Source organism: Haliaeetus leucocephalus, unplaced genomic scaffold (assembly GCF_000737465.1).
Source record: "Haliaeetus leucocephalus isolate CR32 unplaced genomic scaffold, Haliaeetus_leucocephalus-4.0 Scaffold517, whole genome shotgun sequence".
Classification (NCBI taxonomy): Eukaryota; Metazoa; Chordata; class Aves; order Accipitriformes; family Accipitridae; genus Haliaeetus; species Haliaeetus leucocephalus.
Window position 1 is genome coordinate 3443064 of NW_010972953.1, and position 16133 is coordinate 3459196.

Here is a 16133-nt window from a genome sequence, read left to right on the forward strand (position 1 = left end):
CTCCGCTCCCCACCCCCGCCACCCCTTCCCCGAAGTTTCCTGCCCGGCCGGGGCCACGGTCCGTGGGGTGAGGCGGACGACCCGCCGCCTCCGAGCCGCGGCAACGGGGTAGGCCCGGGGGGGGGTTGTCCCCGGTGGGAGCTCCCCCCTCCCCGTGTTGCTGCCAGCCTGGGCTGGGTTCGCAGGCCCCCGGCTGTCCCACGGGAGACCCGCTGCGGCGTGTCGGGGTCGTTGCGTGGGGTCCCCCCGGGTGACACGCGGATGGGGTGCGGTTTGAGAGGCAGGCGAGCGGGCAACGGGAGAACTTGCCGGAAGAGTCTTGCCCTGGTGACGTGTTCGTGGTGGAAGAGCCACGGGTGCCCGGCGTGAGGTGACAGGGAGGTGCAGCCCTGCCGTGGGACCAGGGAGGGCCAGGACCACGGCAAGGCCACCATGATCGTCGGGGAGTTGGGGTCCGGGCAAGAAGTTGCTGACTTTTAACTCTGGCTTTGGGGTAGTTGCTTGATGCCTCTTGCCCATCTCCACGAGGGAACGTGTCGGCTGCCAAAATGTGCTGCCCGCAGCAGCTGTCGCGGAGCGGCTGCCCTGCGCCCGCTGCCCTGATCTGTGCTGGTGCTCCAATCTGTTCGGTGACATTCGGCCGCGTCTGTCGCTGACAGCAACTCTCCTGCTGGGCACCAGGATTCTGAGCTGGTTTTTTTTCAACTGAAATTTAGAATTAGGGTTGAGCTCAGGTGTGGGCCCAGCACATGCTGTTATCCCATTCTCTAGGATGTCATATTTGAAAGGGGGAGCATCTGTTGTGACTATTTACAGGTGTTAGCTTTGTGTTTCACTTAATTCATGTGAAAGAGGAGGCAGTGAGGACTGTGCAGCCACTCTGCAAATTTTGTTTAACTGAGGCAAATGCCCGCAGAACCGCTCGCTTTCCAAGACCTCGCAGCACCCGTGAAAAAGGCTGGATACTGAAGTGCTCAAGTGCTGACCTTTTGAAATGGAGGCCCCTGTACCCAGTTCCAGCCTAGCTGGGGGCAAAGTGATGGGAGGGTCTGGTTCCTTTTCTCACCCTCTCAGCCAGGACTAGAGCAGGATTTAACCAGTGGTGCCCCAAATGGAGCTGAGGGACTGCTGAGGAGTCAATTCCAGGGCGTCTTGGACTCCATGGTGCTGAGGGCATGCGCAAGACTTCAAATATTGGCTCAGCACGCTCTGCACAGAGAATTAGTGCTCCTGTTTCCTGACCCTTGTGTCAGCTGGGGGCAATAACTGCTTGTGTGTGTTTCTTGGGCATTGTAAGTCTTTGGGCGCTATTTGCACAGGCTAACTCTTTCTCCAGTAACCTTGTGGTGTTCAGTCATTTCTTCCTCTGTTGATCATGTGCAGTTTTGCAAGGGGAGGGAGAGGTGATAAGCATTCGCAAGCTGTCACTAGCTAGGATAGTGACTTTAAACCTTTTCACTTCCCCAGCAGAAACGTCTGGTGACCTGTACTCTTTTTATTTCTGATAACTTTTCAGCTGTATCCTCGGAAGTGTTATTAGTGTTTCTAGGCTTGAATTTAGTTGCTGTTGCAATGTCTTGATAGATTGTGTATCTTCTGAGCACCTTCCTATGTCAGAAAATGGCTTTCAGCTCTTCTGCTGTAACTGTTTCCACTACAGTTCTGTAGCAGCTACAGCTTTACCCTGTCAACAGGACAAATCCACAGCACCTCTGGGTGCTAGCCACACGTTACACCATTTCCACTCTTCGGTTTTCTTGCCTTGTCCTTTTGCAATGTTTTTTCAGTAATGTGAAAGAATAATATTTGCCCATCATTGTGTACAACTTTATATTGCCTTGCTGAAAGATGTTAAGTATTAATATTGGTTTTGGGTGAAAATTGGGCTGCTGGCACAGAACTGTATGAGTGAAACTTTGGACACTGTCGTAATGGTTTGGAAACGGTCTTTTTTCTTTTTTTTTTTTCAGCAGAGAAGGTACAAGCTCTGCTGCAGGACTGAGGGACAAAAGAGACTAAGGGAAACATGAACAAGAGAGCATCCTCACGGAGAGGAAGAGGCCAGGCTGTGCTGTAGTAATTTGATGTTTATGTGTGTTGTTAGTGTTGTAATGGTCTGGCTGACTTCTTTTAGAAAAAGAAAACAATCCATCCGTGTTAAAACTTTACTGGAGCTGGAACTAAGTGAAGGTTTTATAGTTTGTGTCTTGTGGCTGATTGACTGAAACTCTACACTGGGGTGTTTTAGAAGAGCTTTGTCATATGTATTTCATCTGGTGTCTAGCAGGATATGAGCCTTGTGTTTTCTGTCTTCTACCTGGTCACCTTTTTCCCATAGGACTTGTAGGATCTCAGTTATTTCTGATATGAGCTGCCAGATTTGAGTCTGCTTGGCTGACTTCAGCTGAAGGCAGTGAGGTGTACTCCATCAGCTTGTTTCCATAGGAAGTACAGATTAGTACAAGTTCTTAAGCCTCACTGCATCGGAGTTGTCTCACTTGGTGCGTCTCATGCACATGGACCTGTGGTCCACAGAGGTCGCAAGCAAAGCAAGGTTTTGCTGTGCTCTATGAACACAGCTCCCAAATGTATTCCTACTCTGATATTGCCAGGCTGCATGGCACTTGGACAGCGTCAATAAACACAGGTTTTGATATCTTAGATTGTCAGATAAGTGCATTACTGATGACGCAGGCAACAAAAATGCTTTGTTTCCTGACAGCGTCATTTTGAGATTTACAACTTGTCTGGGAGGTCTGCTGAACTCAAACGATGTTAACATTTTCAATGAATGTGCAGGTATAAAAGCTTGGTAAAGTGACACTTAAGCAAAAGTATGTGTATGGTGGCCTCTCAGAAAGCCAGCTCTTGGCTTTTTTTTTTTTTTCAGATGTGTGGAGGTTTCCAACCATTGACTGCAGTGGGTGTGGAATAAGCCAGTTTCCTGTGAGACATGTTTTGGATCAAATGTGTGGGTCCCCTGGTCTCAAACTACGCTTCCCCTGGCTATACAAAATCCAGAGATGGCCTCTGTTGAGGATAGCACTTTTCTTCTTGGAATTCAGCCCTGAAGGCAGCAAATAACTAAAGAGCAAAAAAAGCTGTGAAAGATGCTACAGTGGGATGTAGCTAGAAAATAATTGGGAGGCTTTAAGAATACCATAATGAGTTTTCCCTTGACTCTTACTCTCATGGTGGGATTTCGTAAGCTCTGAAACAACCTCTCTAGGAGAGTAATCAGCTTACAGAGATGCTATTGTTTTATTATTGCCCTGTCTTACTCTTTTTCTATCTGATACAAGATCTGTCCTTCTTCCCCTCCTTCCTGCTCCCTTCCAAACAGGACCTTTGCGCACACTAGTCCAAGCCCCTGTGTTACTGATGCCAGAAGGATCTTGACCTTCCCAGAGGCATCCTGACCCGTGAGCCCTGGCAGGCCTTGCCACAGCAATTTGAGGGGAGGCAGCAATGAGCTGTGTCTGCCTTTGCTGCTTCTGTTCAATGGCTTTGCTTGCTAGTGGGCTTGTTGAGCCACAGTGCTGGCAAAGTAACAGCAGTTTTGAAAACTGAAAGGATGTTGGGATTGTTTAGCTTAACTGGCTGCTTCTCCCCCTGCCCCATCAGTTGAGGTAGGTGGTGGAGCATGTTACCTGCCTCAGATCCCTTGAATCCTGGGGGAGACTCCACGTTACCATGAGCCTGGAGTTGCAGGGACAGAAGGCTTGAAGACCTGGTTAGCTGTGGTTACAGCACAGCTAGAACTGTTGCATTCCCCTCAGCATCCCAGCTAGAGAGTGCTGAAACACACTGTTACTGTTGGTATTAGTGTTTCACTCTTCTAAAACAAACAAGAAAACCTAAACCTTCAGTCACAGTAATTGTCCTAAATATAATGGAGTAGTTTCTGGTGAACAGAAACTGTCCTGTGGTTCTACTTAAGCTAGATGAACCCTTATCTCTGTGTCAAGTATTTTCTCTCTGAAAGTAATCGCACTCTTCAAATAGGTTAAAAGAACTTATTTCCTTCAAAAGGAAGGAAACCTCTAAACCACCTTGCACAGTGGAAGTGGGGGTGATTGAAATAGCTTAGGCCAACAGTGCTAATTTGAGCATGAGCGCAGTGCTTTAAAGAGAAGATCTTCTGGATTGGGGACAGCCCTTTGTATGGCATATAGCATAGCAGTGCTGAACAAAGCCTGGGCTGTATAGGGGCTATAATAATGGGAACGCTGACAAGGCTGGTCTGTGGCTATAGCTGAGCTGTGGGAAATAATATGAGGGGCAGTGGTGCTGTCGGAAGTGTGCTGCCATGTACTGTAACTAAAAAGTTGGTAGACATCTCGGTGAAGTGATGTCCCAAACCGCCTGGGTGGCAGAGGTGCCAGTACATCCCTTCCACCTGCAGCCCCTTACTGGGGTGCAAGTCGGAGAGGGCTCCTCTTCCTTCCCTGGCCCGTGGAGCAGCTGTACGTGCTGGCAGGGGCTCACTTGGCAGCACATGTGTGGAGGAAAACAACATTTTTCACTGGTGTATGGTGAAGGGAAAGGAAAAGAGTGAGGTGAGAGGCAGCGGTTGTGGAAGGGATCAGTTGCCTTTTTAGCACAGACTATAGCTGAGAGGAGAGAGACTGTCAGCAGCACTGACAGAGTGGGAGGGTCTGGAGGGAAGGTATGGGTTCCCTCTTAGATCATTAAGAGCCTCTAGATATCTATCTGCCCTCAGTGTCTAGCTTGCAAAACTTCAGAAATGACTCAATATTTTTCTCCCCTCTTCTCGACAAGTGATGCGATTCTCAGCACCCCCTTCCAAGAGTCACAAGCTTCCGAGTCCTTTCTTCCACTTGCTGTACAACAGTTGTGTGTGTGTCTGTTACTGATGCTTTAAGCCGGAGTTAAGCTGCAGTCCTGTGTGAAGAAAGCATTAATATTTGAGTGTGTTTTAAGATTCTCAGATGGGCCCTCGTAGGCAAAGAGACATTAATTTCTTTACAGTTGGTCCTCATGTTCAGCTTCTCAGGAGTTTGATTTGGAGTAAGATAGCAGCTGTCTGCCACTTGGATCTTTCTAACAAGCTCTCACGCAGTGCAGAATTTTCCTTTCTAATTGCAGTATGTGGTTCAGTATGACAAGTCTGAACACTTTCCTTCTTGTCTCTGCAGCTGCTGAAAAGTCTGAAGAGGCTGTCTGAGTTGCCCATCACAGTTGACATTCTTGTGGTAAGAGCTGTGAAATCTCTCACACTTTCATCGTGTCTGTCAAGTCACTGGATAACTGTTTGCCATGGAAATGCTGTTTTCCTTGGAACAGGGTGTGTTGTCTCAGCCACCTGCAACAGCCCGGTATCACAGGCGTGATTGTGATAAGGTTCTAGAGATTCTGTGAGTGTGTCAGAGCAAGTGTGAAGCCATGGAGGACAGTTTGTCATTCTTGGTTCTTCCAAAAGCTTAACACTTGACTGGAATATGAGAGGTGGAGCAGTTCCTAACAATAACTGAATCAGCATGAAATTAGGAAGTGCTAATCCTTAAAATTGTTAGTGTCTTCTGTCTTCAAGCTTACTAACAGTCATGGTAAATACTAACTTGGTTTATTAATACAAATAATTAGTGTTTGACGAAGGTAGAATTAAGTTGTCTTTGATTTACAGAACTGTAGTAAAAGATACAATGTGTGCTGAAAACATAATATATGTGATATCTTTGCTGTTAGATCAGGGAAGTTTATTTCTGCCTAGCAGCCATAGGTAGCAGGTTAACTTTATTCACTTTGTAGGAAATTTAGCAGAGGTGAGAATGCTGACTATTTTGCTAAGATGAATTCATGTCTTGGCTCTCTCATGAAGGAGACAGGTGTTGGGAAGACTGTGAACAGTTTACGGAAGCACGAGTTTGTAGGAGACTTTGCGAAGAACCTTGTAGCCAGGTGGAAGAAGCTAGTGCCAGTATCCCAAGAGGCAGACAGGTAAGTGAACCTGTTTGGTTATCTTGATGGATAAGCTTTGTTATATTTTTGCAGTGGAGATTATGAACTTCTCTGACCAAGGAAACAAAGTGAAGGCTCTGGAAAAACTTTTAATACAAGTGTGCTAACTCTGCATGGGGTTTTTGCCTTGTTTTGGCATAAATTTCCTGCCTCTGCTAGCCACAGAGCATTGGGTTGCTGATGGCTGCAGTTTTGTGTGAAAGCAGGGGCCAATTTTCAAGAATTTGCAATTTGATGAAGAGATTAACAGTAGATGCCAGAAAAGCGCCCTTCACAAAGCAAGAGATGCAATCTGCTTGCTTCCCATTTTATGATGCTGAAGAGAGGATGTTCTAGGCACAAGTAAAGGAAGTGGCTTGCTTTGAAAGAAGGCTTTTATGTGCAAAAATCCTATGGAAACTGAAAGTTAATGCTAGCAAGCATGTTGCAATAACAAAGCTGTGTTGAACCCGGCAATGAGATAGTTTAGATGTGGGTGGTAAAGACCCAGTTATTCATGATAATTTCAATGGCTGTGGTATCCCTGCATGCTTAACTGGCAAACTGGGGGACATGTTTCCCATAGGCACCACACAGCCAGGAGTGTGTACATATGGGGAAGTCTCTGTATGCATCTGTCTCTGCTTCCCAGTGAACTGTGAAGTCTCTAGTCCTAATAAAAATGCTTAATCAATTCCTGCACTAGAAATGCAGTTTCTAAATCCCTGAATGTTGCTGTGCCTGAGAGAATTAGTGGTATTCTTGGCACAAAACTAACAAATACAACCCTAGTCTTCAAGAAAGGTTCCCGTCCACATGGTCCATGGGGAGTGGCTCTTTTCATTCATATTGGCAAGTTTTAATCTAACTATTTTGTTTTCTTATCCCTTCAGAAATAACCTAGATTCTGAAGACCGTGACTATGAGAGGAGCAGCTCAAGCAAAAGGCATCAAGAACCCTCCCTCAGAGAGGATGAAGAACCTGACCAGGAGTATTCAGAACCCTTCCAGCCATCTTGCAGCCAGTCCTATAGCCCAGATCACAGGGAAAAGAAGTCCAAAAGGTATCCTAGGCCTGAGAGAGCCCATGAGACTTACGGCTATAGTAGCCACGAGGGGAAGGGTTGGGGCAGATCTTCCCCAGTGCTCTCTTCAGATCAGGAGTACTCGGACTATGGACAAGCTGTGTCACCTGAGCCAAGTGAGAGCCCTCAGGATATGTACACAGACCCTTATGCCTCTGAGGAGCAGGAAGAACCAACAGTATTTCATCGGAAAGCCAGTAAAGGCCACAGCTTTCAGGAGAAGTTGGGGGGAGGCCGGGAGAGGAACCCTGGTGAGTTCTGCAACAAAGGGAACATGAGTCGAAGCAAAGAGCACAAGTCTTCTCACAAGAAGCAGCGACTTGATGGCAGAGGGGAAGACAGGACCTCTGCCTTCAGCCCAGAAAGATTGCACAAGACCTCTTTTAAAGAGCAACTCCAAGAAGCCCCCATGGCAGGGAGCAGCAAGGAGAAGCAGAGGATGTCAGATGGTACCAAGAAGGAGAAGAACCGAGAAAGCAGTGCCTCCAGAAAGGAGAAGTTGCACATGTTGCCACATTTGGAAGTGTCTTTGGACAACCATGTTAAGAAGCAAAAACATCGGGACTCTGAAAAAAGCAAATTGGAAAAGCCCAAGCTGAGCCTGGAGACCTCTAATACAGAGCAGGAGAAACGGAAAGCTGAGAGTGACTCGTCAAATAGGATTAAAGAAAAGGGGATTTCTGGGAGCTTAAAATCTTCAGAGGGGAAGCGCAAAGTCTCCGATGTGGACAAAAAATCAACAGGCTTTTCCTCAAATTTTGGGGAGGGGGAAGCAGAGGATGAATTTGAACAACCTACAATGTCCTTTGAGTCATATCTCAGCTACGACCAGCCCCAGAAAAAGAAAAAGAAAGCAGCCAAACCCTCTGCATCAGCTGGGGAGAAAGACCAAGGGCACAGCAAACAGAATGGATCCAAAGCCAGTACCAACAGCTCAAGCTCAAGTCGGAAAAGTCCAAGCCACAAGCGAACAAGTGAGAAAAAGGCAGAGAAGAAACTACCAGAGCCTCCTCAACCAAAGAGGGTAAGGTTTGAAGGATCTGAGAGTGAACAAAGAAGGTGGGATCAGCTGCTTTCAGTCCTGCCATCTGGGGCTTAATAGTTTTCCCCTTGGAGGTGCTGGGCTGTGTTCTGCATCAGGGTGTGCTTGCGGTGTCTCACTGGTATCTAGGTCTGTGACTCTTGGTTCATGCTGGGAGACACTGTGTTTCATATGCCGTGTGCTGCAGGCATTGCTTCGTCCTGTTAGAGTGGAAGTCTGCTGGAAAAGTGGGTGAAGAGGGAGGGTAAAAAAGAAATGCAATAGGTAAAACCCTGTTTATTCAAAAATGGAGAGAGTAAAAGAGAACACCTTCAGCTAAATACTCATGAAAGCATATTGGACATGATACACTTGTTAAGCATGCAGACTATCTCTAGATACGAGCCAATGTAGAATGGAGCCTAATATGCAGTGCACCTCCACCTGCTAGCAAGGTTCCCATGTCTCTCCTCTCAAGTATTTATGCTTCTCTAAAATGGACCTTTTTTTTATCTGTGTCAGTACTACAGTTTTGTTAACTAAATCTGTTGGTCTCGAGAAATGGGAGAGCTGGTGGTACCATGCAGCTTATTCTAGATGACAGATCTTCTCTCATGAAAGCTTGAAAAATGAGCAATATTTCTGTAGGTGTTCATTGCAACCTGGGTGCCAGGGTTTTGTATATAGATAGGGACTAATGTGCAAAACCTTTACTCCTTAATCTTTTTACTCAACTTTGAAATGCTTTGCTCTTCAAAAAGTGTTTTTATAATCTTAGCAGCATTTTAAAATTCTGCCGTGCTATTCATTCTAATAAGTGCCTCATATCAGTTTTAGGTTTTCCTCAGTTTGTGAGGTTCCCCTCTCCTCTACCACTGCAGAGTTTTTTTTGCAGGAGGGAGGAAGAAGAGACAGAATGGGTAAATGAGTGTTTGAGATCAAGGAAATGTTTCTGCCAGCTTTCTCTTCTGTTTTTTGTGTAGTTCTTTGCATTGTTAATCTGACTTGGGTTCTTGCCAGAGGCCTTCAGCACTGAACCTAGTAGGTTAAAGATGTGGATGGCTCTTGTTGGAGGGAGCTGAGTGATTCAGATCCCAAATTTTGGCTTCTTTGTATTAACAGCCTAGGCAGAGCCACAGTAATGTGGCAGAAGTGCAGCCTCCCCCGAGGCTATTTCCTGGTGCAAGCTGGTAAGTATTGAGTGACTTACTCAAAATATCAAACAAAGTGCAGTTCAGTGCTGTTTGTGTGCTGGCAGGATGTAACATTCTCCTGTATTCCTGGCTTACTTGCATGTACATCCTCCTTCCAGATACTTTTAGATGTGGTACCAACATTACCAGACATCCCACTGCCCCCGATCCAGGCCAATTACCGCCCTCTTCCTTCAATTGAGTCCATTACCTGCTCCCAGACAAAAAGGAAAGGTACGTTGGACAGGAAAACAGGTTTGAAATGGGCTGCAGCCATTGTTTGTGGGAGGGAGTGGATGCTGACTGGATTCCAGTCTTTCTGTTGGGGTCTGGTGTCCTGCCTCTGATGCCCAGAGCCTAGGTTTCAGAAAAAGGTAGCTGCTTTCCCACGTGCTGTAGCAGAAATGAGGAAGATCCTTTGCTGACCCTTTTTGAGGTTTGGGCTTTGGACTTGCCCTTCCTGTACTAGGTTGCAGGTCTCTTAGAGAAGACTTTACCTTCTAGGTTGCTTCTGGATGACTCCAATTTGTGTCTCCTGTGCCATTTATCAGGGTGGGCTATCCTTTTCTCTGTTCCCTTCTTACTCCAAGTCTTTCACTTTACAGCAGTCTCCTCACCAGTGGAAGAGAGCGAAGCGGGTTTTACAGGCCGCCGGTTGAATTCAAAGATGCAAGTGTATTCAGGCTCTAAAACTGCCTACCTCCCAAAGATGATGTCTCTGTATCAGCAATGTATCAGAGTCCTCAGTAACAACATTGACTGTAAGTACCTTTCCTCATCTGTCTTAGTCATGTTGCCATGCAGGTAGTACTGAAGTCTTGGTAAATTGTTTGTATATATCCTAGCAGCATCTGGCTTGGAACATGTGAACAGTTAGTTGCCCCTTGTCACAAGACAAGCTAACTAATATGGGACATCTCACTGAAAGCTCAGGTGCTGCAGTAATCAGACCCAGCATGCTTTCAGGGACTGCTAAAGCACTGGCAATAGTGGTAAACAGATCCTTGATCCTTCCGCAGGCACTTCTTGGAGTTATTGGTGCCTGATGACCCACTAGAGCTATTGCACCTATGATTCTTTTCTCCTTCCCCTTGCAATGTGTAGTGGCGTGCAGCACTGCTGGTTTTTCCACTGCATTTCAGGGCATCAAGCCCTTTCCTTGGCAAGGAAGGAGCAGGATAAATACTCTGTGCGTCTTGCTTCTCTCTAGCAATCTATGAAGTGGGTGGTGTCCCTTTCTCAGTGCTGGAGCCAGTATTGGAGAGATGCACCCCAGAACAGCTGTATCGCATCGAGGAATGTAATCACGTGAGTGCCTGGGCCTGGGGAAGGGGTAGTGATGTGGGAGTGATGTTCTGTACTCATCTGCAATAGCAGAATAGTAAAGAACAATGCTCTTTACAGTAAGAGGTGGCTTTTGCTAGTCCTGAGTTCCCGGATTTGCCGTCAGCCCATCTCTTGCTGCAAGTTGGCCCCTAAGCTGTCTTGTCCTCTGGTATTCCAGTGACACTGGCACTAGCTGGTGCTGAGGGCGAGGAGAGTAAAGGTGTTGGGAGGGATCCCAGCTTACACGTGGGTTTGTTTCAGGTCCTTGTTGAGGATACGGATCAACTGTGGCACAATCACTGTCTCCGAGACTTCAAGAATGAGAAGCCAGAAGAGTTTGAGTCCTGGCGGGAGATGTACCTTCGACTTCACGACGCACGAGAGCAGCGGCTGCTCATGTTAGCACGGAACATCGGCTCAGCTCATGCCAACAAACCCAAAGGTAAAGTAGGGCTGAATAATCAGAGAGGGGTCTGGGAATGCTGCCTAGGGGATATCTTTGTGTGGGGAAGATCTTTTGGAATGACTGGTTTAAATCTAGTCCAATTTAGGAGTTGCTTAGCTCTGTTCTTTATGCAGTGGCCTTTGCTTAATGGCTTAGCAGGCTCTCGATTTCATCTATAGTGCTGCTGATGCAGACTAGACAGAGCAATATTTTACAGCAAGAACATGTAGGTCTGCAGAGGCACCTCCTGTTCCACAGTGGTTTCTACATGCTGGGGTTGAAGAAAACCAGGGTGGGGGGAAGCATTCCTGCTCTTTTGCTGAACATAATGAGAACTACTGACCTGATCAGTCTTGATTTCTCACAGCCCATATTGTGACTGCAAGAGGTTCAGATCTTAGGGAGGAGGCTATCACCAGAGCTTTGGAATGGATGGATGGACTGGGGAGATGTGGTTGGAGCTTGCTGTAATAAGACAAGCACTGAGGAGCCTCCTTTATAGTAAGTTGGATGTAAGCAATGTTTCCCTCTGGCCTCCTACAGGTAGAGTGGCCAAAATGGCGTTTGTGAACTCTGCAGCAAAGCCCCCTCGGGACGTACGAAGGAGACAAGAGAAGTTTGGAACTGGAGGACCTCTTCTGCCAGAGAAGACCAAGTGAGTGTTTCTCAGTAGCACTTGCTGTTTAGGGCCTCTTTTCCTGTGGGCTTCTGCCAGCTTCCCCCTGAAGTTCTGCATCCTGGCAGAAAAGGATACTGTGTGTCTGGGAGGTCCTTTTGCAGTGAAACTTGTAACTGAAATAGCTTCTTTCTTGCTGGGAAGCCTGGAGATCCTGGTCACTGCTGGTTCCATGTGGTATCAGCCAAGCTGCTGTTAACAAATGTGGCTTGTGTCTGAAGAATTGCATCAAACCACAGTGACTCCTTTACTGGAATGTCTTTCCCATCTCTGTTTCAGAATAAAACCAGTCCTGTACACATCTAGCAAAAGCCACGCTCGTGTGAGTGAGGAGCAGTCCTATGATGGGCCCAGCACCAGCAGTGCCCATTCTGTCCCATCTTCGGGTAGCACCTTCTCCTCCTATGACCCCAGGAAACCACCAGTGAAGAGTAAGTACAAACCACAGAACCTCCATGTGGTCTCCTAGAGCTCCTTCTTTACAAACGCACAAATCTGCTGCTTCTGCTGTAAGAGAAATCTAGGCTATGCAGGAGGGTTGATGTTGGCGGCCTCTCTCCTCTCCATAAGGAGAGGGTGATAAAGTCTGTTCAAACTTCTTGCACAAGAAAAAGCATAGGGAAACATCCAATTCACTTGCCTGCTCAGTGCTGACTGTATCAGGCTGTCCTAATGGTACTAGTGAGGCAGAAACCCTGCCTTACCCCTCCTGCTGTCCTTCTGTGTCTGTCCAGCTGTTTGGAATAATGAAATTGTAATGCAGCTCCCTGGAGAAGAAAGAAGGGAGAGTTTAACCAGAGAACTGTGTTCTTGTGGGGCAGAAAGCAGAGTGGGCTCTCCTTGGTCTGACGTGAAAATACAATAGCCTATGATCGGAGAGCACACACGCCTGCTGTGCATCTGTTTTGCCAGGGCTGCAGTTTTGAATTGCTCTCTGCTGTCCTAGTCTGTGACTGCTGCTTTAATGCACGGGTTTGGGTTTTTTTGGTTTTGATTTGGTGTTTTTTTTTTTTTCTTTCCCTGTTGCAGAAATTGCACCCATGATGGCAAAGACTATCAAAGCTTTCAAAAACAGGTTCTCTCGGAGATAAGTTTGCAGTGCAGGTCTGGGACTTTCCCTCTCGTGGGGGAGTGGCACTGAAGGGGGAGAAGGTACCCAAACAGCTCTTTTCTTTGAACTTTTTGGAGGCTGCAGCTGCTGGGAGAAGCTTTGATCTGCACAAGACAACAGCACAGTATTTTATCTTTTATTCTGGTCCTTTTCTCAGTGTCAAGTCCCCCTCTTTTTCCCCTGCCCTTAACATCCTGTTTCTAGTTTTGTCATCTGTCAAAAGAAGGGTGTACAGAATCTCCTGACGCAAGAAAATGTGAAGTCTTGGCACCTGCTGAGAGTGGAAAATCCAGAGACTATTAACTATTTAACCTTTTAATAAATTATAAAATGGTTTTAATTAATATTTTGCCCCTCTATCCTGCTGGTATTATTTATGTTGCTCCCAGTAGTCTTCCCCCCCTCCCAATCCAGTACACGGGCCAGCCCTCCTGTGACTAGAGCTGGCAGGAATCCATCTGTCTGAGTGGATACTGGGTGTCATGGGAGTCTTTCCTCGTGATCTGGTACCTGCTGGGCCCAAAGTCCCTCCTGGACTCTCTGGAACAGGTAGGACTGGTGGCCCATCTGCTCGTCGATCCTTTGGCAAGCGCATCAAGTCCTGAGGCTTTGCTCTCGTGTATGTTAATAAAATTTTAGCTCTCAACCTTCTCTCTGCTGTTACTGTAGATCTTGTACGGATGCTTACGTTGTTGTGCAGGGATGTCAGGAGCCATTGGGGACTTTTTCTCTGCTGCTGTTGTCTTCTGCTGGCTACTGGGAATAAAACTACGAGGGGTTTAGGGAGAAATTTTACTGTGCACCAAGTCAGATTTTAACTTTTTTTTTTTTTGAGAGAGAGAGAGAGAGAGACAGGGGACTTTGCCTCTGGAACTGAAAACAGTTTTTAAATATCAATGAAGGCATCAGTTTGCCTCTTTTAGTGGAAAGAAGGAATACTTTTATCTTGTTTTCTGTGTGGAATAGGGAAGGATTTATTTCTGTTCGGAAGCTGGTGGTTAAATCCTGTCTTTCCCCTGTATGTTTTGCTCTGCCCCCCTCTTTGGAAAAAGCAAGGATTTTAGTCTTTGAACTTGAAACCACTTGACTGGGGTTGGAGGGAAGTGAATAACTGAATGTAGTTTGTTTCTAATGTGTGCATACATCATAGCAGGAGTTCAAAAGCTCAGTTGTACTTGGTGTCTGAGGAACTGGAGCTCTGGAAGGAAAAGGTGTGTGACGTGACCCGGCGGACCTAGGGGTTGGCGGAAGTGTGAGGAAGTGCCCTGGAGCACAGCTCCTCTGGGGAGGTCGGGAGCCTGAGTGATGCATGAGGTGATTTCAGGTGGACTTGCTGAGGTCGCTGCAGAGAGCAGGGAGCCGGACACAACTGGGCACTCACTATTAAATGTGAGGCCTTATTGTGGTGAACATTTCCGCTTGTGGGTTACGTCTGCCTTGAAAGTGAACTTACCCGGAGGTGGTGCAAGCAGAGGATGGAGTTGTTTAGACCCAGGTCATGTGGTGAGGGAGCCGGCCTCTCTGTTAGGGCTCAGAGGTCCGACTGGATCGGAAAGGGGGGAGATTCTCCTGTTCCAAGCCATATTTGCTGCCCTAGGACTAGGACGTTGCTGTCTAGGTGGAAAAGGTGCTGGTAGTGGATGCTGTTGTTGGTAGCTCTTGAGAAGCTCTGCTGCTGGCTTTCTGTGGCTGCCAAATCCTGAACTGGTGGAGTTGTCTGTGCGCACTGACCAGGGGAAACCTTGCTGTGAAGAGTCCTCCCTGGAGGGCTCTAGAAAAATCCCTGTATGCTTCTGGTTTCTGTTGATTTCTTTCTTTTTCTCCTTTTTTCTTTCTTTCTTTCTTTGAAACCATTCTGAACACCTGTCTCTTGTTTATGTTCTTTTCCTGTTTTGAAGGTCTTGGAAAAACGTTCTCAGACTCTCATGTGCTGTAAGTTTGTTACAGTCCCAGATGCTTTAATGTTACCGTGCAGCATTTCAGTGTGTGTTGTGCTGTAAAATAATGGCTCCTTACTCTTGCATTTTTGCTGTATTTAATTTTGCTGTATTTTTAATTAGATAACAATATATTATCTTCTGCTGACCGTTGTGCTACCATTTATTTCTCCTCTGTACTTGGGGTAGGGGCAGAGGGGAGGGAAGGGGAGCCTGGCATTGTGTTCAGGCCCCAGCGGAGCCTTGAGCAGAGGATCTGGGTGAGGCCCGAGAACAACCTTGGGCACTGCTAAAGTGCCACTTAATACTACAGCTAGATACTCGGATGTGGGTATTGCCCAAAGCGTTGCTGTTACGGGGTGATGTACCTTGCTTCTTGGAGCAGCCTCTTTGCTCTAGGCTTTGCCAGCTGTGTCTGTATTTTAGCTTAGCTGGATTGCAGGGGCGGGGGGGGACAGAGAGGATCAGATGGGATGCTGTGTCTGAACTGACTCTGCTCTGAGTGGGTCCCACTGGTCCTGGGATCGATGCCAACTGCTCTTGCTTCTCTCCCTTTTGCTCAGGCACTGAAACTGTGCAGATGGAAGAGGTGGGCACCAGTCCTCAGCAGGGAAGGCAGGAGGGTTACTGCCATGAGACACAAACTAAGCAAAGTCTAGGGTAAAAGTGCTTGCGTTGTTCCCAGTCTCTCGGTGCCCGGGGTGTTACACTTGTGCAATTTTTCTGTGCTTACACTACATGCGAAGGAACTGAGCAGAGCTGCCTCTTCCCCCTTCGCTGCCCCGCTGGTGGTGGGATGAGTAATGTGGGCAGGAGGGGGAGTGACTTTGACTTGCATTTGTATTTTGGTCCCCAACTGTGTATATACAATTTTCTATGTTCCTTTTTTTGTGGTAACTAAGATGAATATTTTAATTAGATAAGTTATATGAAAAGAGGAAAACCATGTCTCAATAAAAGCCAAACACTGGACGGCGTCTGCTTGTTCTTTTCTGTCTCTGAGCAACGACTGTTAAACACGCTATTAGCAAAAACTCGGTGGTCTCTATGGCCCTTAGGAGGGCTTCTGCTCGGGTATCGCAGCGCCAGCTGGGGAAGGGGGGGAGGGGATGCTCCCTTTCCCCCTCCTGGCCGAAACAAGCCCCAAGTCTAAACCGCAGCCGGCGCTGCTGGAAAGCAGCTTTCCTTCTCCCCCAGCGGCTGGCACTGCTGGTGCAACCCGGCCTTCCCCGGGGTCGGTCCGAGGTCCTGAGCCCCCCCCCGCCCCGTTTCCCGCTGCTGCTGCTGCTGCTGCTGCTGCTGGGTCCAGGGGGGGGAATTTGGGGGGGGGGGGCGGGGCGAGCACGTGCGGCGCCCAGCACCGCCCCCTGGGGCGGTG

At 47.5% G+C, this 16133-nt stretch overlaps 1 protein-coding gene across 1 annotated transcript in view; it reads left to right on the forward strand.

The window, feature by feature from the left end:
• TCEB3 (transcription elongation factor B (SIII), polypeptide 3 (110kDa, elongin A)) overlaps positions 1-13637 on the forward strand; it is a 14163-nt gene extending 526 nt beyond the window's left edge. The window contains exons 3-13 of the mRNA XM_010576339.1: positions 36-108; positions 5160-5216; positions 5843-5961; positions 6855-8070; positions 9380-9494; positions 9866-10021; positions 10471-10568; positions 10848-11028; positions 11575-11686; positions 11987-12138; positions 12737-13637. Of these exons, the coding sequence (XP_010574641.1) occupies positions 36-108; positions 5160-5216; positions 5843-5961; positions 6855-8070; positions 9380-9494; positions 9866-10021; positions 10471-10568; positions 10848-11028; positions 11575-11686; positions 11987-12138; positions 12737-12798 (2341 nt within the window). The 3' untranslated portion in view covers positions 12799-13637. The remainder of the gene's footprint in view (positions 1-35; positions 109-5159; positions 5217-5842; positions 5962-6854; positions 8071-9379; positions 9495-9865; positions 10022-10470; positions 10569-10847; positions 11029-11574; positions 11687-11986; positions 12139-12736) is intronic.
• Positions 13638-16133: the final 2496 nt, after the last annotated feature.